This window comes from Amphiura filiformis, chromosome 18 (genome assembly GCF_039555335.1).
Source record: "Amphiura filiformis chromosome 18, Afil_fr2py, whole genome shotgun sequence".
Classification (NCBI taxonomy): Eukaryota; Metazoa; Echinodermata; class Ophiuroidea; order Amphilepidida; family Amphiuridae; genus Amphiura; species Amphiura filiformis.
In genome coordinates, this window is record NC_092645.1 from 23,352,738 (window position 1) to 23,377,019 (window position 24,282).

Sequence of the window (24,282 nt, forward strand, 5' to 3'; positions counted from 1 at the left end):
TATTTTGGTCAAATATAGGGGTCTTTCGAGCTGCGAAACCCAAAAGGGGGGTCTTTCCGGGGAGCATACCCGTATGGTCATTTGTGTTGAGTGCCCCCCCCCCCCGGGACCAATCCTTGAACATTGAAAGCACCACCACAGTCATATACCTAGCTGCCAGTCTACCAAAAATACACATCAACAACATACACCCCACTCCTACATGTACCCCTACATACCGCACAAGCTCACCACACGTACATCCCATTCACCTACCCACTATTTACCCAATAAATAAATAAATAAATAAATAAATAAATAAATAAATAAATAAATAAATAAATAAATAAATAAATAAATAAATAAATAAATAAATAAATAAATAAATAAATAAATAAATAAATAAATAATTAATTAATTAATTAATTAATTAATTAATTAATAAAATAAATATATTGATATTTGTTTAACAACTTTCAAGTGTTCCCAGCTTGGAGCTGATTAGTGCCGGGGGGGGGGGGGGTACTTATGACCCCATTTTTTTAGCCAATTTTGGTTTATGGATGGGTCTTTTTTTAAATTTAATTTAATTTAATTTTTTTCAATCTAGCCAAAATTTCAAAATTGTCCAAAACAATTTGAGAAATTTTGTAAAAACTAAGACAATGTGTTGAATATGGCCGAAAATTGAAATTTGGTATATCAATGGGTCAACATTTCTTGAAAATTTGGTATATTTATGGGCCCACTTTGAAATTTTCAGCGGCACGTCCCTACCAAAATTAAACTTGAGTACCCCCCCGCCGTGGTTTAGTTACGCTATTAATTATCCAAGTTGATGCCTGATTTGGAGCTTATAAATAGAAATATTATGCTCTTCAAGTAAACAGAATGAAATTACATAGTGTCTTATAAAAAAAAACTATGGTAATTATGCTATTTGTAATATTACTATAATATAAAGTGTGTCAAGGTAACCGGATATTGTATAATGGTGTATTAATATACATTGAATCAATCCACAATATCTCAAGTTAATTTACAGGCGGCGGATGACATGATCGAGCCGGCAACTTGTGAAACCGACCGGCCGTATGGCATTTTCCAATATAGTCGGTTAGTTTTGTGTGGTTCAATCATTATCGAACCCCAACGGTTTTAGCTTGTATTTATATTATTTATCAACATAGGCCTATTTGTTTCTGATATTTCAAGCGTTTTAAAATTTCAAAATAATCCCATTCAATTACACGGTTGACGATGAAAATTTACTGAATTTAGAGAATGCAATGCGGCCACCACCTGTTAATTTACATTGCCATTTGGTTATATTAATATCCCAATTAAAAATTAGTTAAATAACCTACCGGAAGTACAGGAATCATTTTTGCCAGGAAGTCAACAAACATGTTTTGTGTTTGAACATGTTGAATTTATTACAAGAAATACAAAATAAAACAAAAACACAAACATCTGACCACCAGAAATTATAACTTGATGCAATTCTTACATCACCCTGAGGGTGTATCACAAAACATGCTATTTTTTAAAATTTAAACATGCTCCAGGAGCATGTTTGAATTAGGAAACATGCTCCAGGAGCATTCTAAGTCAAACATGCTCCAGGAGCATTCTAAGTCAAATATGCTCCTGCAGCATGTACTTAAACTGATAATGTTTATAAGTCAAACATGCTCTTGGAGCATGTACTTAAATTGAAAATATTTATAAGTCAAACATGCTCCTGTACCATATGGTCCTGGACCATAATTATCATCGGGCCAGAAGCGCTACGAAACACCCCTGAAATTGGCGGTTTCTTCAAACAATTAGAATCATTGCAATCATCATCGCTATGCAAAAAATCCGAACAAAAGACCAGTCGCGGATATGGGCAGAAAATGGGTTAATAACTCAATGAAATATTTTACGACCAATCAATGGTTCCAGCGTCCCACCTGTAAAATAAAATTGACCAATTAGGTTATATAAACATAATGGAGAAATTATGATTACGTAGCGCATTGTTCCTTACATGCCGATTTGATTTGCCGACAGGCTAATCATAAAAGTGCTACCATTGTTTCTGACAAGAGGGTTCCACCATTGAATGGTAACTATATTAACACTTTTCACAGCAGGCAGCGGCGCGAGATAGTGACGTAAACGAAACAATATACATGCAGTGGTATCAATGTTATTTACAGCCCAAGGATGTGCTTGCGTTTCCTCATGTTTGGTCGCACACATAATTTCAAAGCCGGCGCCCAAAATGGTTTCTGCTGCTAATTTGAATAAAAGTAATGAACCCGCTCAGGGCCGTTCCGACCATAAGACAAGGTAAGGCGGTCGCCTAGGGCGGCAAACGCAGAGGGGCGCAAAAAAGGGCGCAAAAAGAAAAAAAGAATGAAAACGGTAGTGGGCAGTATACAAATAGTCAAAACTGCCCCCCCCCTTAAAACTTTTTGGTATGCTTTGGTGGGGCGGCAGGGAAAGGCTTTGCCTAAGGCGGCAAAATCCATAGGAACGGCTATGAACCCGCTATGACCTGACGATAAAGCTCGATACGCCCAATGTATGAGTACAAACAATACGTACGCCTAATTGTACAACTATAGGTGCCAATTGTCCGACATCATGGATATTGATTGGCAGTATATTCCAGTCTGTCAGCGCTCATATTGGACACAAAAGATGAATAAACCCTTCAGTCCGTTGATATTGACAACCAGTTGTCTCTAACGGAGGTCACTTTCAGGAAAGTTGGACTGAAAAAATTCATCTGATATCACTGGTGTAGACAGTGGGGCCGGTGCCCCCCTCATAATGGCCGTCGGTGTGTGTTGTTTAAAAGCCGTAGACAAATCAATGTGCACTGTTTATGCAGAGTGAAGAAATACACTGTAAAAACAGTGTTTAGAAAGTGGTGGCAAGAATGTGTTTAGAAACTTTATGTTTAGAATATGGATGTCAGATGTTTAGAAATTAAACATCATCACTGACCAATGTTGAGAAATTTGACACATGGTGTTTAGCTTTTCAACGTGTTTACAAAGTGGTGGCAAAATTGTGTTTAAAAACGTGCTTAATCGCTAAACACTGTTTTGACAGTGTATTGAATGTACACGTAGCCCAATATTGAATGGGACCCTTCCCTTTTTTTGCCTGCTGTCGTTGCGAAATTAAATGATAGGCCCTATATATAGATATATAGGAAACACAAAAAGCGTGTGGAATTTTTTTTGTGGAAATTCTGCTCTCTTTCCGTTCTCTTTTCCCGTAAGGGTATACATTTTAGTGACATTTCTTGTCAGCCATTTGTTTATGTGACGTGTAAAACATGAAAATCAAGATGCATTATAGCAATGGAAAAATGGTCTATTCAAATATTACCCTTACCCTCATATTAAAGTTTTAATGTACGTTTTCCATCAAATTTTAATTTTGTTATTCTTCATTCAAAATGTTTAAATAATATTAGTAATAAATGCCGGGAATGGTTTCTGTCAATTTTAAAAGGGCATTTCGTGATCCACAGCCTCGTCCCTCCATTTTTCTCAAAAAAAAGTTGCGATTTTTATATTACTGGAAACCTATGGCTACATAAAGTTTATTTACAAAATATATCTTGCAGATTAATTCGTTTAGCAAAGATATCGAAATCTGAATTTCGTTCTGGTATACCAGAACGAAATTACAACACATTGTCTATGGAGCAGTGTAATACACATAATCATGCATAACTCGCAAACGCAAAATCGGAATCAACTGAAATTTTGGGAATAGGCTTTTTTCGTGGATATGTACTGAAAAAAAGAGGATGCTAGGATCTTTAAGCTGAACTAACAAGGTAAAGTGAACGAAATCTCACTGGTTATTTTGCCATTTAACATGCAGTTCTATGGGAGGACATAAAGTCATAATTTCATGAATTATGTCGAACTTTGCTCTGTTTACCTACAAAGAGTGGTGTGTGCAAAGGGAGGGGGGAGGGGCACTTTTGTTGGTCATTCGGGGGAAATCAGTCATTTCCCTCCGAAATGACTGATTTCGCCCGCACCTTACACTCCAAATCAGACTCCATTGGGGGAACCGAACAACCTCCCCCACCCCCCACCCCATTTTCAATGTGCTGCGCACGCCACTGCCTACAAAGACAACAAATTTGGCTGATTCCATTTTTGTCCTTAAACTATAGGTGCAAGTTGTGACATGTGTAGGCTAAACAATACAAATATGCAAAAAAAAATCTGGGTTGAAAAAATTAACCAATTATTATTCTTCCACTTTGCAGCATGACTTTGAAGGAGACTGTATATTATATTCAGATGTAATATGGACATCACCGACCTATTTTCAAATAGAACCACAAGGTGTAGCTAAATGCTCCTACTGCATGGGCCTCCAAGGAATTGCTGTCATCGTAGCCTTCTTATATGCCACTTATAGAGCCATCGTTCTTGTCACTAACAGGTTTGACATGTAAGTATTAATCAATCAATTAATCAATCAAACAAACAATCAATGAAACAATCAATCAATATCAATTTATACATCAAGGGTGAACCACTTTGGCAAAAAAAGTGGTCCCTGGTTCACCCAGCTTTGGCGAGAACCAGGGGCCACTTTGGATGAACCAGGGGCCACTTGCCAGGGGTGAAAATAAGGAGTAATGGACCATGGCTACTTTTACATAAAATGCTTCAGCAAATTTAATTTTGAACCAGGGGGCATTTCCAATCACCAAGGGGATATCACAATTAAGATGTGCTGGATGAGTTAATATAGGCACTTGTTGTTTTGAATTTGATATTTTGGTTCAATATCCAGGGGAAAGTTTCCTGAGAAAAGACAGTGTCCCCTGGTCAACAAAAATGGAGATGGAACCAGTGGCCATTTCAGAGTTTCTCGGGGCCAAACGGCTCCTGTCTCCCACTTATTTTCACCCTTGCTATATATCTATCTATCTGATCAAACAAGAATGAACAGCGATTGATGCATTGCCAATCAATCAAGCAATCAATCAACCAATATGACAATATCAGTCAATCAAAGGAGGGTGAAAATGAAGGCAGATAAAATAATGAGCAGTTAACAAATGGCTTTTAAGGAATCGGATATAGCAACATTTGCACAGTATTTTTTGTGGGAGAGCATGCTCAATATTTTTTGTGGGACCTGAGAGCACATCAAACACACCAAATTGCATTCGTAATACGAAGAATGTCCTCCCGATATCAACTAATTTTGATTGTTTTGAAATTACAAAAATACAATACAAAATATAATGCAAATTTTAAGGCAAATTATTGAAAATTGATATTTGTTATATATTGGATATTTAACAGTCCTCGAAGTAAACTTTATAAATCTAATTATAAGTGTATGTAGCTGGGAGAAAAAGCCGTCCATCATTTGAACATTTTGACCTTTCCTGTTGAAGATATACATTTTTTTCACAAAATATCTAATATTTTAGTCTTTTTTGGGAACAAAAAATGTATATCTTTAAAATTTAGGGCGTCGCTGTGGGGCAAATCACATTGAACATGGTGAATAAGCACAATCGCAATTCTAACTTCCGGTTTTTGAGAGTAGTTTTGGGACACCTCTGACATATCGGGGAAATTGCTGTAATTATTATTAATCATTAAATATATTTTAAATAATTAAGTCATTCAATAATAATGTTTTTTGGGTTTGTATTCATTCTTGCAAAACATTTTAGATTATATTTTGTACGCACAAAAAAACCTTTTCTGAATTTTCCCAATAGGTCAAAGGACAAAGTGCAAAAATGTCCCACAATGCATTGCAAACTTCCAATGCCGATTTGGCTTATTGTTGTGTCACGTCCAGTGAATTGACTGCATATTTCATGCGCGTATTTTTTTTTTGGGGGGGCTTTGGGGGCAAAGTAGGGGCGGGCAAAACGAAGGGCGGCGGAAGCAGAAGGGGCGGCAAAAAGAAGAAGGGGCGCCAAAAAGAATTAGTAAAGAAAAAAGGGCGGAAAATTTTGAAGAACTGGAAAAAATGGTACTATACATTGCTTTTAGGGCGCCAGCGCCTAAAATCCCTTTTTTTTTTTTTTTTTTTTTTGCTCTTCACTTTTTTCAAAAGACCGTGCAATAAAATTGGGTCACCCTTTTCTGGCTGTTGAGGAAGGGGCGCCAAAATTTAATTTTCTTCACCCCCCCCCCCCCGGGGGTAGGAGCGGCAACGGTACGCCATTGTATTTAAAACAAAGGCTGTAAATCACAGAAAAACGTCGTAACTTGGCCGATATCATGCTGTACATACCACCAACAAAAACAATTAATATTAAGGGCTCTGGAATGAGTGTTTCGACAGTATTTTTTGTGGGACATGAGAGCACGTCAGAAATATCAAAATTATTTGATGGTAGAAGACATTCTTTGTATTTAGAATGCAATTTGATATGTCCGATGTGCTCACATGTCCCACAAAAAATAATGTCCAAGCGCTCATACCCCATCCCTTAAGCGACGAGAAAAAACCTGTTCTACTGGCGGACGAACCTTTCAAGTAGGGTCGGTCGGTTTGGTGTTTTTTGTTTTTATTTTTGTTTTATTTTTTGTTTTTTCTGGAGGCAAAAATTTCACCAAAATCTGATAAATCTGAAAAAGAGTTTTTGCAAACATATTTTCTAAAAATGTTTTGGGAGCAAAAATGTAGACCTTTTTATTTTATTTCTCACAAATTTAAAATATTTAAAAAAAAATGATAAGCCCAAATTCTGGGTCAGTCGGGTCCGTAGAACAGTTGTGTTTTTGTTTTTTGTTTGTTTGTTTGTTTTTCATTATTGATATTCATTTTCAAAAATTATTTTAAATCATCAAAGTTGTAACATTTTTTAGACACAAGTACATGTATTTCTTATTAACTCAAAGAAACAATCCTTATTAGACCTATAACCGCGATGGGGACCCAGCTATCTCACCTAAAATGTGAAATAATGCGGCCTTGAAGGGTATTTTAAACTGCATTCTATCACCCGTGATACACGTAGACAAAATAATGATGACCGTTTACAACACAAAAGAATCTAACATCGAATTTTAAGCGGATTTAATCCACCCAATTGGGCAGTCACAACACCAGTTAGGTGCTGCGGGGACCCAAAAATGGCCGACCAAATCCTGACTTGGCTCGTTGGATTCGTCTATAATTTGATTACATTTTCATTTGTTTCTCCCTTACAGGCCGATAATGCGGATTATTGCTGCACCTGTTTACGCCACATTTGCATTTCTTATTCTTATTCAAGCTTCCTTAGTTACTATGGGTATCATCTATTTCTGCTGGGACCTGCAATCAGAACCAACATATGCTAATACAAAGTAAGTACAATTGAAGACATGAGCGCAAGAAGACCGTAAGTCCACTTGGCCCCTCAACGTGTATACACTAAAGTTAGGTATAGTTTCTTAGGGTTTTATAATGTTTAATACATGTTCCAGGGTGAAAACATCATGAAAGGTTGTGAAAGATTTGTTTTGGCCCCTGAACATGTATAAAACATTACCAAACTATGCGAAACTATACGCAACTTTATTGTATACATGTTGAGGGGCCAAGTGGACTTACGGTCTTCAATTAGACTAATTCCATCAGCTGTCTTCACTGCGCATGTATTGTGTTATGCTTCAATCTAGAAGGTTGACGAATGAGGGCAGCAGTCTAAAGTACAATTACCAGCGAAGTTAAATGAATGATGGGATGGCAAACTGATATCACTTCCGGGTTAATTTTCTGGTACCCCATCTATTTGGCAATGACACCCATACCAATTATGGCAATACTGACTCCTCATCTAATGACCTGTCTACTAGGGGCTCTGAAAAGAGCCGTTCACTGAAGACTGTCGCTTGTCAACAGAAGTGACCATCTGACGTCAGTCGATCACCGACCTCATAGGTAGGGGGCAGTCTATTGTATTTTAAAAATAATCACACAAAGAGGTACGGGAAACTCGCTGCAGTTGCATCAGCAGATAGGCGAGGTCTGCTTGTTTCTGTTGATGACAAGGGGCAGTCTTCAGTGAACGGCTCTTTTCAGAGCCACCAAACCTTTATATTGAGCAGAAAGGCGAGGTCTTGGTCCAAGAGATAGCAAGAATTTCTTTGACAAAAATGACCAGGTGTCTTGTTATGATAGTTGGATAGAACATCCCATGGGACATCTGAAAAGTGATGTCTTGAGTGTCGTGAGCGGTGGAGCGTGACATCAATGACCTCAAATTTGACCCGTTTTCCTGTATAATTCGCATTATGCATGCCATTTATTAACAACGGCCTTGATTTTCACATTTTTGGTGTCTAATGAAAGATATTGAAATTATCTATCAAACAAAACCAATATCAATGAGATTTAGCAATGTTTCGACCCTAATTTTGAGCCAAAAACATCAAAATTTAGCATTTTTACCCATATTTTGCAATTTTACCTGACATAAACTTATAATTTCCTGAAAAGCATGAATGTATTACTTAAACATTCTTACTCAAAAACTGACCCATTATGTTCACAAAAAGATGACCAAAAACAATGTGTGTGGGTAAAGTCGTTTTTGGGCAAGGACATTTAAAGTGCAAAGACCTCTTAAATTTACTATGTAAGAGGTTTTCTGCACATATAGACTGTGGGCTATGCTAACCCCACTCCCCCCTAAGGGGATTTATGGAGGCATGTATTTTTGGGACCCTAATGCATTGAGGTTTTGAAATCCGCTTGCCTGCACATTGGCCAGCGGTGGGTGAGACGGTGAGGGCGCTTTTTTCAAAATGGCCGCCAAAATCACAAAAATCAACATAACTAGGCCAGTGAAGCTCCTAGCAGCATAATTATGATGTCTAAACCCATGTTTTTAGGGTCAAGGAATCCAATAGTATCACTTACATTAACAGGGGACCTAAATTTCCAAGATGGCTGCCAAAATTTCAAAATGGCCGACATTGAAAATGAAAATTATCTATATCTCAATCCTTGAAGCTCCTGCAAGCATAATTTTGATGTCTATACCCATGTTTGCAGGATCAAGGAGTCCAATAAAATCACTAAGAGCAGCCCAGGACACAAATTCCAAGATGGCTGCCACTGAATTGTAAAATGGCTGCCATTTAAATCAATTTTGTCTATATCGCAGTCGTTGAAGCTCTAAGGAGCATGTCTCTAATGCATTATGCCGTATTGTCAGAATCAAGGATTCCAGCCATTACATTTAGGTTTTGAAATCCGTTTGCCTTCACATTGGCCAGTGGTGGGTGAGGCGGTGAGAGAGCTTTTTCAAAATGGCATCAATAATGACACCATAAATAATCAACGACATGTCTATTACCTAAACACAAGAAGTATCAAAGCCTTAGTACTTTACTTAGTAGGATAAGTGGGTAAGTGCAATAGCTGTCCTGTGAACATTTGGCAATATATTACATATTGTACTCATATACACATGTCAGCTACACATGGCAGCTATTGCACTTACCCACTTGGGCACTCAACAGTCGATGTCCCAACTCCAAGATCAACAACTAATCTAATCATATTCAGTAACTCTATTTGTAAAAGGATTAATTCTAGGAAAAAAATGAAACGATAGCTAAGAGTAGCTTGATGACGTAGCTCCCAGTTGCTGGAAATTATAAGTTTTATGTCAGGTCAATTTGCAAAATATGGGTAAAAATGCTAAATTGTGACGTTTTTGGCTCAAAAATGTGAAAATCGAGGCTGTTGTTAATAAATGGCATGCATAATACGAATTATACAGGAAAACGGGTCAAATTTGAGGTCATTGACCTCTGATGTCACGCTCCACCGCTCACGACACTCAAGACTTCACTTTTCAGATGTCCCATGGGATGTTCTATCCAACTATCACAACAAGATACCTGGTCATTTTTGTCAAAGAAATTCTTGCTATCTCTTGGACCATCTGCTTGTTCTCTGTTGGGAATGTGGAAATGTTTTGTTACAAAACGATTCTCTTATAAACGCATATCTATGCACAGTTTCCACCTCGATACACCTGAGCACATAATCTCGACCAAGCAAGCAGTGCCTGTCTCTACACAGTCTATATCTACACTACATGGTTGAGTACATAGCATCATAAGAGCTGTGTGAGCTTTAGCTGGTGACTAGTGGAAAATACGGCATCTGTAATTGGTTTTTGTCAAAAACCCATCCAATTAGAATTTTTTGATATCGAACGAAAGCTAACACTTCCCCCTAAAAGCACTTTTTTCATTACGTCAACAGATGATGCAATTCAATGTTTATATCAAGGCAAATTTGGTAAATCTGTTGAAAACGTACATCTATGTGTATCATTATTTTGACTTTCTTCGGACAGTCGGAGTGAACCTGTAATGGAGTCAGAGTGACTCTATTAATGGAATCTGGGTTACTCTAGGAGCAGAGTCAAGCGACTACGCGACTCTATAATAATGTCTAAAATGACTTATTGGGAGTCAAATGACTCCTGTGTAGAGTCATCAACAGTGACTCTTCAGCGGAGTCAAGAAATGTATGACTCTTTTAGGGAGTCAAATGACTCCCAATATGGAGTCATTTTAGACATAGAGTCGCAGAGTGGCTGGACTCTACTTTTAGAGTCACCTAGACTCCAGTTTGGCTTTCAGTGCAATCCCATTTTAATGAATTTCATTATTCATGTTATTTGTAGTTTCATATGTTTGCCTGAATCTCGATTTAACAAATACCACCTTTGGGCTGATTAGATCATGTCACATTTTTAAGTTATTGATAAACCCAATACTATACGGCTGGAAAGGAGGCAGGTTACATACAGGATGTCTCAATAAAAATAGGCCCTATGGAAAGTGGTGCATAACTTAAGATATCGACAGTAAAATAAAAAAATTCTTAAAGATTCAAAAACCATTAAGTGTATGCTTAACAGTGGTGCAAAAATGATCCAATCCGTTCATGCATCACTGAGATAATTAAGTTTGTACAAATAGACACATTTTTTGACCATTCCAATGGAGTAATACACGTTAACAATAATTGTAGTTTATTATAAAAGAAATAAAAGAAAACGCCAAGTGTTGCTGAGTAGGAGTATAAAATCAATCAATCAATCTCCCAAAGAATGTTTTTCACATGTTTCTCTTTGGGTTAAGGGCTCGGAAAGCAACGTTTGCACAGTATTTTGGGGACCTGAGAGTACACCAGACATATCTAATACGAGGAATGTCCTTCTGATGTCAAATATTTGTTTACGTTTTTGAAATTCGCGATATAATAAACATTTTATGGCAAATTATTAAAATTTGATATTTTTTGTATTTTTGATGTTTAACCATCCTCGAAGCAAACTTCATCAATCTAATAATATGTACTTCAAAAATATCAATTTTTAATCATTTGCCATAAAACCGCATTATGTCGCGTATTAAAAAATATTTGATATCAGAAGGACGTTCCGAATTTTCGAAATGCAATTCAATATTTCAGATGGGTCACACAGGTCCCACAAAAATACGCTAAAATGTCGCTGTTCATTAATTATATACATTTGTCAAGCAACAGTAGGGCTGAACTTTAAATTGAAGTGGCTGAAATATTTGATTCAAAAGAAATTGGTTCCCTCAAAATGAAATGTTCAGGTGATAGTATTGATGGTGAAATAAACAAAAATTGATAAACAACATCAATAACAGACAAGAGGCATCAGGCATCATTGCGATTTGGTAGTTCACAACATATTGCGAAGTGAGCTTTGGCAAATATTGCATTGATATTACAGATATACTTATGTAGGTCATGTGGTTCTCGCGTTATGTAGTAAATACTGTGCAAACGTTGCTATCCGAGCCCTTATCCCAAAGAGAAACATGTGAAAAAACATTCTTTGGGAGATTGATTGATTGATTTTAAACTCCTACTCAGCAACACCTGGCGTTTCCTTTTATTTCTTTTATAATAAACTCCAATTATTGCTAACGTGTATCACCCCATTGGAATGGTCAAAAAATATGTCTATTTGTACAAACTTAATTATCTCAGTGACGCATCGATGGATTTGGATCATTTTTGGACCACTGTTAAGCAGACACTTCATGGTTTTTGAATCTTTAAGAATTTTTTTAATTTTACTGTCGATATTTTAAGTTATGCACCACTTTCCATATGGCCTATTTTTATTGAGGCACCCTGTAGGTCAATGGGTTTCCATTAAGGGCTGGAGTATGAACGTTTGGACAGTATTTATTTTGGGACATTAGAGCACATCAGACATATCGAGTTGCATTCTGAATACGAAGAATTTCATTCTGATATCAAATAATTTTGATTATTTGAAATTCGCAATTTAATACACATTTTATGGTAAATCATTAAAATTGATATTTTTGATATTTAACAGTACTTGAAGTAAACTTTATAAATCTGATGATTTATACTTAAAGTGTATGTAGGTGGGATGAAAAGCCGACGATCAATTGAAAATTTTGACCTTTCGTATTGAAGATATGGATTTTTTTCCCAAAACACCAAAAAATTAGGTCTTTTTGGGGAAAAAATCCATATCTTCAATATGAAAGGTCAAAATTTTCAATTGACCGTCGGCTTTTCCTCCCTGCTACATACACTTTAAGAATATGTCATTAGATTTATATAATTTACTTCCAGGACTGTTATATATCAAAAATTTGAAAAATATCAAATTTTTATAATTTGTCATAAAATTTGTATTATATTGTGATTTTCAAAAATGAAAATTATTTGATATCAGAAAGACATGCTTCGTATTCAGAATGCAATTCGATAGGTCTGAGGTAGCCTTTCTGAAAGGCCCGTTGGTTATTTTCCCACATAAATATTGTAGGCTCGTTTCTCGTCGCTTCGCGACTCGCTGCTCGTCGCTCCGCGACTCGCTGTCGCGGCTTCGCCGCTCCCTTCCCACTTGACAAGGATCGTCGGGAGGGATAGCGAGTCGTCTTTGACAAAGACTAGGTCTGAGGTGCTCTCATGTCCCACAAAAAATACTGTCGAAACGCAATAAACGCTCATTTTAGATCCCTTAAGTTTCTTCTTATTAGCGTCATGCACTGTGTACCAAGTTACCCAGCAAACACAAAACCGTTTTTAGGGACCGTTCACAAACACTTGTAAGGGGGGGGCTGATGCAAAAAGGGGGGCCTAAAAAAATGGCCACACATTTTTCTGGGAAAATTGAGTTTATATGCTTTTCTATGGGGTTGACCGATAATTTTCATGTCAAAAAGGGGGGGGGGGCCCTGAAATTTTCGAGGTCTGTAAAGGGGGGGGGGGCCGAAAAATTTTCGCGATACATTTTTTTTGCATCAGGCACCCCCCCCTTACAAGTGTTTGTAAACGGTCCCTAAAACGTTTTAAATAAGTTATATTTTGGGTTTTGGTTTAGGTAAAAACGTTTTGATAACATTAAAATGTCGGGTTATATAAAGGTCATGAAATCGTTTTAAACGTTTTGTATGAAAACACAACAACAATATTTTAAAAATGTTTTCGAAATGTCATTGTAAACTATTTTTGCAAACATTTTTGCCAAATATTTGGACACTTAAATACCATTATCTTAAAATATTTGTACCCAGCAAACACAGGAATGTTCTTAAAATGTTTTTACAAAACGTTTTAGTAACATTTAAATGTCGGGTTATATAAAGGTCGTGAAAACATTTTAAAAACGTTATTGTAAATATTTTTGGCAAACATTTTTTGCAAAATATTTTTTCAACCCCAAAATATCATTTTGTTTAGAATGATTTGTACCAAGTTTTCAAAAATGTTTTTGGAATGTTATTAAAACGTTTTTATACCCTTTATATAACCCGACATTTAAATGTTTTCTGTAAAACATTTGTGTTTGCTGTGCAGTAAATTACCAACAAATGTTATTTAATGTCATGAAAACGTTTTATACCATTAATGTACCCTTTATATAACCCGACATTTAAACGTTTTCTGACAACCTTTTATAACCTTTTGCGAATGATGTCGAAAACGTTTTGTGTTTGCTGGGCCCAGCAAACACAAAAACGCTTTAAAAACGTTTTAAATAAGTTATATTTTGGCTTTTGGTTTAGGCAAAAACGTTTTAATAACATTAAAATGTCGGGTTATATAAAGGTCATGATAACGTTTTAAAATGTTTTGTATGAAAACACACTACAACAATACTTTTAAATGTTTTCAAAAAATGTTATTGTGAACTATTTTTCCAAACATTTTTGCCAAATATTGTGTCAATATTTAAATACCATTATGTTAAAATATTTGAACCCAGCAAACACCGAAATGTTCTTAAAATGTTTTTTCAAAACCTTTTAATAACATTTAAATGTCGGGTTATATAAAGGTCATGAAAACGTTTTTAAAACGTTATTGAAAATATTTTGGGCAAACATTTTCGCAAAATATTTTTTCAACCACAAAATAATATTATGTTTAGAATGTTTTGTATCAAGTTTTCAAGAATGTTTTTGGAATGTTATTAAAACGTTTTTATACCCTTTATATAACCCGACATTTAAACGTTTTCTGTAAAACATTTCTGTTTGCTGAACAGTAGATTTAAAAAAAATGTTTTTTAAGGTTATGAAAACGTTTTATACTCTTAATATACCCTTTATATAACCCGACATTTAAACGTTTTCTGACAACCTTTTATAACCTTTTGCGAATGATGTCGAAAACGTTTTGTGTTTGCTGGGTAAGCTGTAAAAGAAGATCGAATGAACTTTTAATCACGATAATTTGATGTTCTATGATGCGCTATGGAAAATATTATGATTTAAATTTTGCTTACATAATACTACAGTATTATATTAACGCACAGCCAACTTTGAACTTTGACCCATTAATCATACTACTCCTGATAGTTGTATATAGCACAAAATGTTGCTAGTTTCCTTCCGAGACTTAATTGGCACAAATGTTGGTTGAACGGATGATGAGTCATCGATTTGCCCAAGACTAGAAACCGGAAAGCCCGCAACAATCTTTAGCTGACAAGACCCTACTACATGACTTTGTGGATATTTTTAGTGATATCGTATGTCCAATTTTAGCCAACATCTGTCCAATTTTGTTAAAAGAACAAGTTGTTGGCTTGGTTAAAATACAGTTGACATTATTGAGTAAACTAATTTTGAGTTATTTTTTTAAAGTGAAACGAATCTTAAAATAGCAAGTAGATATTGGTGTTTATATTCACATACATCAAATCATGGTTAATAATAATTTAGTTTAACAGAAATAGCTAGTTATCCTTATACGGTATAGCGTGACTTTGTTATGGAAACAGAATATAACAACGCACGGGTTACAAAATTGCAAATATAGCAGGAAAGATTCCACAGACTCTTCCTTCTGAAGATTGTGATATACCGTAAAAATTCGTTAATAAGCATGTGCATATTTTTATACGGTAGTTTGTTGAAACGGTTTCAAGCAGATATTGGTAAATTAAATGAAAAATGAAAACAAGGAAAAATTTTACCAAACAACTGTAAAAATTTGTTCTTGTCCGAGCAACTCGTTAATGTACTGTCTTAAAGGAGTATTTCGTGATTCTAACATCCTCTTTTTATGACATTTTTCAGTAGATATCCACGAAAATAACCTATTCCCAAAATTTCAGTTGATTCCGATTTTGCGTTCGCGAGTTATGCATGATTATGTGTATTACACTGCTCCATAGACAATGCGTTGTAATTTCGTTCTGGTGCACCAGAACGAAATTCAAATTTCACGATATCTTTGCTAAACGAATTAATCTGCAAGAAATATTTTGTACATAAACATTATGTAGCCAGAGGTTTCCAGTGATATAAAAATTTCAAGTTTTTTTGAGAAAAGTGGGGGGATGAGGCTGTGGATCACGAAATGCCCTTTTAATATATACGAATTTTGACGGTAGCCTATATATAAGTCGTCGATTTGAAAACAAACTCTGTCTTGCAACACGACAATAGCAATACATCTTGAAAGATGCAAGTGTTTAAGATTCTTGTAGATCATTCAGGCGAATTGGCTTCACTATTAGTATTAATTATTGCAATATCGTAGAGCACGGTGTACAAAAAAAATGGTTAAAAAGTTGGTGAAAGCTGCAGCTCGCTGCCTTTAGTCGGAGTTTTAATGAACAGACAATCTTTATCAATCTATAGCAAACAAACGGACACTAAGATGTGTTTGTCCGAAGAGTTTTCGCTAGTCTGAAAGGTAACGCTAGGGGTTAGGGTAGGGTACCGGAGTAGATGAGCTGAGTATTATATTAATGATGACCATTATATAGTGAAGTACAACGTAACGGGCTATTTCTCATAAACTAACCACCAAAACGTTGGTAGTTATAGCTATAAAGTTTAAATCTCGAGTCCTTTCTCGAATACTGGGAGTCTGGAATCATCAAACTACGTCGCGCAAAGTTACCATATATCTTCCAGTGTTTTTTCTTCTTTTAGCTTTGTAAATTGTAAACTCTCGAATATTGTGAGTCTGGAATAATTACGTCACGCAAAGTTACCATTTCACAGTTACTATTCACAGTGAATGTGAATAAGCAACAGATGGCCATAAAGTTAAGATTATGCGTCAAAGATTACGAAGCAATCTTGGACATCCAAAATTGTTCAACGTTCAAAATGCAATCTTGGCCAATTACAGGGCCAGAAATCACAAACAGCTATAATTATTTTAAATGCATCAATTGTTTTGATCCTCTTGGTATTTGACCAAAATGCTCAAAGTCAAAACCATACCTTAGAATATTATCCGTCTAAAATAACCTTGGACGTCGAAGACTGCATCTTGAACAATCCAGGTTGCATTTTGGACGTCCAATCTGCGTGTTTGCATAAAGCTACAAAATCAGATCCACTGGCCAGGCTTATGAATGTCCCATCAGTCAAACAAGACGAGATTGGCTCAATACTGAAAAACCCCTTGGACGGTTAAAAGGCGGGGCAGACTCCAATACCCTTTGGTTTTGGACATAAACTTAGATCTCCATTTTCTCTGTTGAAAGTTTGCAGACCCTTCCATATTCTCCAACCTCTCCCTTATATGATGTAAGTTTTGTTTGTTATTTTCAGGTGTGGCATGTTCCAAGATGTTGAATGGCAATATTACGATGGAACCCGGTTTTATGACGTACTCAAATCGGCCGAGGTAATAACGCAATCATTTTTCTTTATCTGTTTTGCTTTATTAAATTTTTCCACCCTTTTTTATTTACTAATTCTTTTTGCCGCCCCCATCGTTTTTGCCGCCCCTGTTTTTGCCGCCCCTTCTTCTACCGCCGCCCCTTCATTTTGGCCGCCCCCTGCTTTTACCCAGGGGACTGGCGCCCCCAAAGCCCACCCCTACTCGCATTAATTGGGCTATTGCAACTAAATCCATACATCTCCCTGCATGAAAGACATGACCTTAATCCTCCATACAGGATGATGTACATTTCAAACAAAGTCACTCATTCGGGTAACCCCGTGACATTCACACTCCCTGTGTGGGAGATTAAGGTCATGTCTTCTATAGGGAGTGTATGGATTTCAACTACAATATTGCATTTAACGTCCGTTCATGCTGCAGTTACTGTCCGTTTTCCTATACACAATACTCTCACCATTGACGCGCGACCTTTACAAATAGCTATGTTAGAAATATATGCATTTGCCTAGTTAACATCACTGTGTGAAAAATAACCGGCCAATATTTAAAGTATTCTCCAAACTTCTAGCAAATATATTTCTCTGACATGACCTAAAATTACAGCTAGGTTAGATGTTCAGAAATAGTCACACTTTTGTAAAATATGAGTGAGGGCAAGGCATGAGCTAGCCAACTCCCCGTGTTAATTGAATGGAGATATGACCGAAAATATTGGTAACGGACCGCTCACTTCTGAAGGATGCTACAAAAAACGGTATAGGCTACATATAAAGTATTCTCTGAAATTCTAGACAATATAGTTTTGTAACATGTCCTAAATTTTTAGCTAATTTAGATGTTTGAAAGTGTTCGTACTTTTGTGTTTTAGGAAGGATATGAATGACAGATAACACCAAAAAATATGAAGGAATTATTTCCAAACCGTGTTAAGTCAACAATCATTATGTTGCTCATTTTCAAGAATGCTGGTTAACAATAAGCAGAGTTTTGTCTCATTTCGTGAACAAAGGTCCACATACCATTGTTATCTTTCGTTTCCTTTATAATCGGTTACCCAACTGAAACTATAATACCAGCTCATTGCGATACCGCACAGATAAAAACAGACACATGTGTACAACCAGACAAGATCTGATTTAATCAGTTGAGCTGTTTTCAATGAGTGTTATCTTGGTTTAATAGCTTTTAATGGGGTTTAAGTCCTGCAAAGGTCGTGGTGAATTCTACTGTAGACATGAGTGCATCATGTGGTAAAATTGATTTTTGAGATACAACCGGGGATACAACCAAATGAAAGTGTTTTGTCTCCCACAATGCTTTTCGGTGCTCCACCCCCTCACCCCGTTAAATTAAGAAAATTGAACCATTCCCACTTTTTAGCCCGAAATGCCGACAATTTGCGTAAATTGTCTGATTCGCCTCCTAGAATGTTCTTGTCCCATTTAACCCTCTCCAGACAGTACTGGAGCAGTCATTGAATCTTCGTTATAAGGGGTCAACGGGTTGGGTGGTTAAAGCCTGCCCATTTGGATTTTCCTCTGGATATATATTGTCTTCAGACCCGGAAACTAGGGTAGGATTTGCAGAATACTGTAGCCTTTACATTAGACAAAGATACTAAATTGAAAAAAAAATGAAAACTATTTTAAAACCGGGTTAATTAGCTTGATCGTGTCATATTTGTTGTGTTATAGTTGAAGACCGAAATAAAAAAAGACTAGTTTGCGTATGACGTCCTGTCAACCAGACCAACATACTGTACTGCGCAGGTCAGCAACCAATCACGTCGCGCCTTTGCCCTGACGTCAGACGCAAACTAGTCTTTTTAATTAGGTCTTCAATTATAATCTCCACGAATATATCCCTTATGATTCTACAACAAAAGTCTGACATTGTACATTTTTGGTACTCCCGGAAAGCTTTTGCAATTAACCCTAACCCTACGTCATTTTCGATGCACACATCATTGCTGCATAGACTAATTCCATCACTCGTCTACACTGCGCATGTGTTTGTATGCTGATCGTTGTCAATCGAATTGGTTGACGAATGAGGGCAACAGTCTAATCGATGCACGCATTGTAGTAACCATGTGCCCATCTATGATGGTGTAGACGTGTAGTTAGTGGTAAAACCGCGATAGCCTTTGGGAATTACCGAAAAAGATCTATTGATATGGTAAGATATATCGTTATTCCTTTTTGTCAGCCTTCATTGAAATTGTAGAGGTAAATTCGAAGTGTTTGACAACAGAAATGCACCATGTCATCTCATTTAATCTGATATAACCAACTGATAACCAACGAGATTATGCCCACAGAGCACCGACTCTTAATTGCCCCTCTTGGTAACACTGTGGTTTTTGTCGACGTTTTCGGCTAGAGCTCGAAATCGGAAGATATCGTCTATTTAAGCTTGATCGTTACCATGGTTACCAACGTTTGCTCACTCAGCGCTTAATAACGCGCTTTTTTGGCTACACGCATTTGGATAAAAAACAACTATGCAATAAGAAAGTTTGTCAGTCGCATATCGAAAATTTCCGGACACCTATTTGCCCTGCATGAGCGAAACGCAAACATGACGAAGTCCGTACTCTTTGGTTCTACCTCATTGGCTCTCACGTCATATTATATTTAAATTGCACGGGTACAGGCTGAGTCAAAAAGAAGTAAACTCATGTTTGAGGGGCTGTAACTCGAGATCGGCAAGGAATCTGCTAAAAATAAAAATACCACTGGAAAGAGCAAATTCTACACGTCTAAATAAAAAAAAGAATTATTGCAATTGCTCACAGCAAACTAAAGTTATACTCATTTGAATACAACCACCAATTTTTGTAGCTGCACACGGCCGATTGATTTTCATCCATTTCAATTTCGACGAATCAGCAAAGTGCTAACAGGATTTATTGTTGTAAAGACAACTTTTTCTTTTAATTAATATTCAACAAAGTCCATGACGGTACTATAGTTTGTATGGATACCAATTCAAGTCTTTACGAACGATCTGGCAGAAGCTTGATTGGGGAATGTTAGGTAAAGGATTGAGCTGATCTTAGGTCTTGCTGTAACGCATGTCTAACTCTAGCTATGTTCACTTGTGATCTAGCAGTTCGTGGTCTGCCTGAAGCTTCCGGCTGTCTGTTCCTTAGTGTCCCATACATATTGAGCTTGTTCACATTCTTATATACTGCTCCCTTACATGAAACCCGGTTAGCTGTAGGAAATTGGAGACGAAAAAGACGCGGAACTTCAGTGGGACTCTTAGCTTCATGATACTTCGTCGACAGAAACGTGCGCTCCCGTGCGGTAAATTGTGGTGCAGTGTTGTCATTTGGCCCGTTTTATTATAATGTAGTGCAACGAGGTAAAATTCATATTGAAAAGAGCTCTTTAACATGTAGGAATTATTGATCGAAACCACACCAATAACTTAAAAAGCATTTGAATATAGCGCCTTACCAATCAATATATTAAGGTAGGCCCCTACTTGGGAAGTGAAACCGTGTGCAGCTACAAAAATGGGTGGTTGTATTCAAATGAGTATAACTTAAATTTGCTGTAAGAAATTGCAATAATTCTTTTTTTATTTAGAGGTGTAGAATTTTCTCTTTCCAGTGGTATTTTTATCTTTAGCAGATTCTTTACAGATCTCGAGTTACAGCCCCTCAAACATGAGTTTACTTCTTTTTGACTCAGCCGGTACGACTTACACACTGCACTAACTATGCCACCTCACTCATAATAAGTTGCCACAATAAACCACATACATTTCAACAAGTTGTTTAACGGTTATTAAAGAAGAAATACATACATTAGAGTAAGCTAAATTAAATCTGGTCAGTCGCAACACAGCAAACACAAAACGTTCAAATGTTGGCCAAAATGTTCATAAAATGAGTCTCAAAATCTAAAATATTTCAAAACTAGTGTGATATAATAAATCAGGGATTTGTATTTGAATAGACACATGTCTTTAATACTCGTCATATTCAAAACACTATCCGGAGGTACATTATTTGCCCTCCATGAGCGACACGCCAATATTTGGTAAAGTTGGTACCCTTTGCCTCTACCTCATTGGCTATCCCGTCATATTGTAAAAACAATAAAGCACGTGCGTGTAATTAACAAGGTTTCTAATAGAGTAAGCCAAATCATACTAATTTCTTCTTTAATTACCGTAAAATTTACGTCATAATCCATCGATGCGTTACAGAGATATACACTTTCACCTGTAATTTTGCAATAATAGTTTAATTATAATTGGCTCAGATGCACACACACAAAAAATTTCTTTACCCACAGACAGCCAATAAAAAACCTTTTCTCACGAACGCGGTCCTAGGTCATCAGGTCAGATTGTGCGGAAGAATTATAACTTTACATTTACATATTTCAGTTCGGTATACCTGCTTGACCTTTCTAACTACTTCAATCGCATGTTTATTTTCTGCTCTCCTTGTTTCATTTATTTTGGCCGCCATTTTGTCACATATACAGGGTGCATCATGGGCATCTTGCGGCTGCTGGATAATCCTCATTGTCATAGCTATAGTGCATTGCTGCGTCAAGAAACGAGAGGGCGCCGAACCCGCATCTTAATAATATACATCATCCGAGGCTGCAACATCGCCTGTGACATCTACAAAATATGACCGATGAAAAAAGGGCTGAGCGGGAAAAAAACTTGCCGAAAACTGACATACACTTAATATTTAATTTGATTTTGTTATGTATGTTGTAACACAGGGGGCATCTTGGGCCTGTTTCTTCAGTTGGTTCGTGCTACTTCTACTGGGCGTTTTCGGCCTATACAAGCAACAACAATATGCAAAAATGGGAGGCAGTGTCAACACATAACTTGACCTGATGTCAATGCGCATGAGCAGTTAGAACTAGGTAGGGCCAATCATTTTCCGCACTGCTTTGAATATATATCATCATTGCATGCACGGAAACACTTTCAGCACCGTCCCCCACTACGCTTTGAAACAATTTTGCTTTGATGGAGAGAAAGCAGCAAATAGCAATGTATTTATGTACATTTTGCAAAATGTTTTTCGTGTAGTGGAGGGCATCACTGTCACACATTTCACACAGTATAACAGCGTGAAAATGCTGCACATTTCTTCATTATTATAATTTGAAATGATTGGCCATACCTTGATATTTAAGGGAATAGCTTCAAACCGTGGGTTTCTCAACGGCTGTAACGCGGGAAATCGAATTCATTCTTCAGACTAACGTTTTACACGTTCAACACCGCTCCTGGGCAAGCAACCGACGTCTACGTTTTGAAGCTATTTCTTGCCTTATTGCGCACAAGTGTACCCAATTTACAAGGGTTTAAATCACAATATCGTCAAAATACGTCCCGAAAAGTGTTACAAACTGCAAATAATTCTTCTATTTTATTTCGAATGTATTGTGCTGTCGATATCCATATTTACACAGACATTATAATTTGCACAAGATTCCGTTATTTTAAGCAGCACCACTTTGCCTCTTTGAAGTCATTGCACCGCAAATTCTAAATTTTCAATCCACTTAAGGGATCTGAAATGAGCGTTTGGACAGTATTTTTTGTGGGCCATGAGAGCACATCAGGCATATCGAATTGCATTCTGAATACGAAGAATATCTTTCTGATATCAAATAATTTTCATTTTTTGAAATTCACGATACAATACAAATTTTATGACAAATTACTAAAATTTGATATTTTTCACATTTTGATATATAACAGTCCTCGAAGTAAATTTTATAAATCTAATGATATATTCTTAAAGTGTATGTAGCTGGGAGGAAAAGCCGACGATCAATTGAAAATGTTGACCTTTCATATTGAAGATATGGATTTTGTTCCCAAAAAGACCTAATCTTTTTTGGTGTTTTGGGAAAAAAAATCCATATCTTCAATACGAAAGGTCAAAATTTTCAATTGATCGTCAACTTTTCATCTCACCTACATACACTTTAAGTATAAATCATAATATTTATAAAGTTTACTTCAGTACTGTTAAATATCAAAAATATCAATTTTAATGATTTGCCATAAAATGTGTATTACATTGCGAATTTCAAAAATCAAAATTATTTGATATCAGAAGGACAGTCTTCGTATTCAGAGTGCAATTCGATATGTCTGATGTGCTCTAATGTCCCACAATAAATACTGTCCAAACGTTCATACCCCTTCCCTTAATGTTAAAGTTGAGTATATTATTGCTTAATGTCAGTACCGTCATCTCATTGCTTCTCCCAAGACCAAAATTTACTACTTATTCCTCTGGCAAGAGCGCAATGTCCTATTCCTTCGGTAATAACACTGTGAAACTATACTGATGATTATCTTCCTCTACATACACTTCTACGGTATGTCATGTAGATACATCACTGAATTGTAAAGCAGATAGTTCTCTCATCTCAGTTGACAAGCTTTCTAGATATCAATATCGATGTTTCATGTGTACAATCAGTATACGTGGTATAGACATTGGTATTGGTTGATGTAGATACTGTATATATTTCAGCCAGTTTGTTACTATTACCATTTAATGAAAGACGTTCTGTTCAAACCCTTGTTATACAACCAGTATCCCATGGCAAAAACATTCCTATTCTGTCCACTTTTCGCACAGCATTGCGTGGTCTGATCAATACATTCTTCTAATCGCATATGGCTCAATGTATAGTTGGACCAGGTGAGGTTTTGCAAGTCACACTGGATTGACTTTATGAGTCGAGAAAACATCGAGGTCCGTATTCGCTGTCCTAGTGACGTTATAATCGGATCAATTACCATAGCAATAGATTAATATAATTGTTGACTATACCGCCCTGCACTACAACGTTCACGCGGTACCTAAGCTTTGAAACATAGCATTCTGATCACTCGCACCTGTAAGATAAGTATCTTTGAAAAGAGCGGTATTGTATTCAATCTTTGATTGCAGACATACACAGGTGATGAGTGCAACCTGCTTGTAGTGCAGAGCGATATAGACAAAATTGTATTTATCTATTGCTATGATAGTTCGATTTATTACGTCACTTCGACAGCGAATTGTGTTCAATATTAATTCTTTGATTTTTA

At 36.5% G+C, this 24,282-nt stretch overlaps 1 protein-coding gene across 3 annotated transcripts in view; it reads left to right on the plus strand.

Moving 5' to 3' along the window:
- Positions 1 to 24,282, plus strand: part of LOC140140021 (transmembrane protein 179B-like) — a 30,702-nt gene that overhangs the window by 2,468 nt on the left and 3,952 nt on the right. The window contains exons 2-5 of one of the 3 annotated variants that reach the window (XM_072161833.1): positions 4,274 to 4,461; positions 7,203 to 7,340; positions 17,106 to 17,181; positions 21,687 to 21,920. In XM_072161833.1, the coding sequence (XP_072017934.1) occupies positions 4,274 to 4,461; positions 7,203 to 7,340; positions 17,106 to 17,181; positions 21,687 to 21,788 (504 nt within the window). In that variant the 3' untranslated portion in view covers positions 21,789 to 21,920. The other 2 variants (XM_072161831.1, XM_072161832.1) reach the window with 2 other exon arrangements.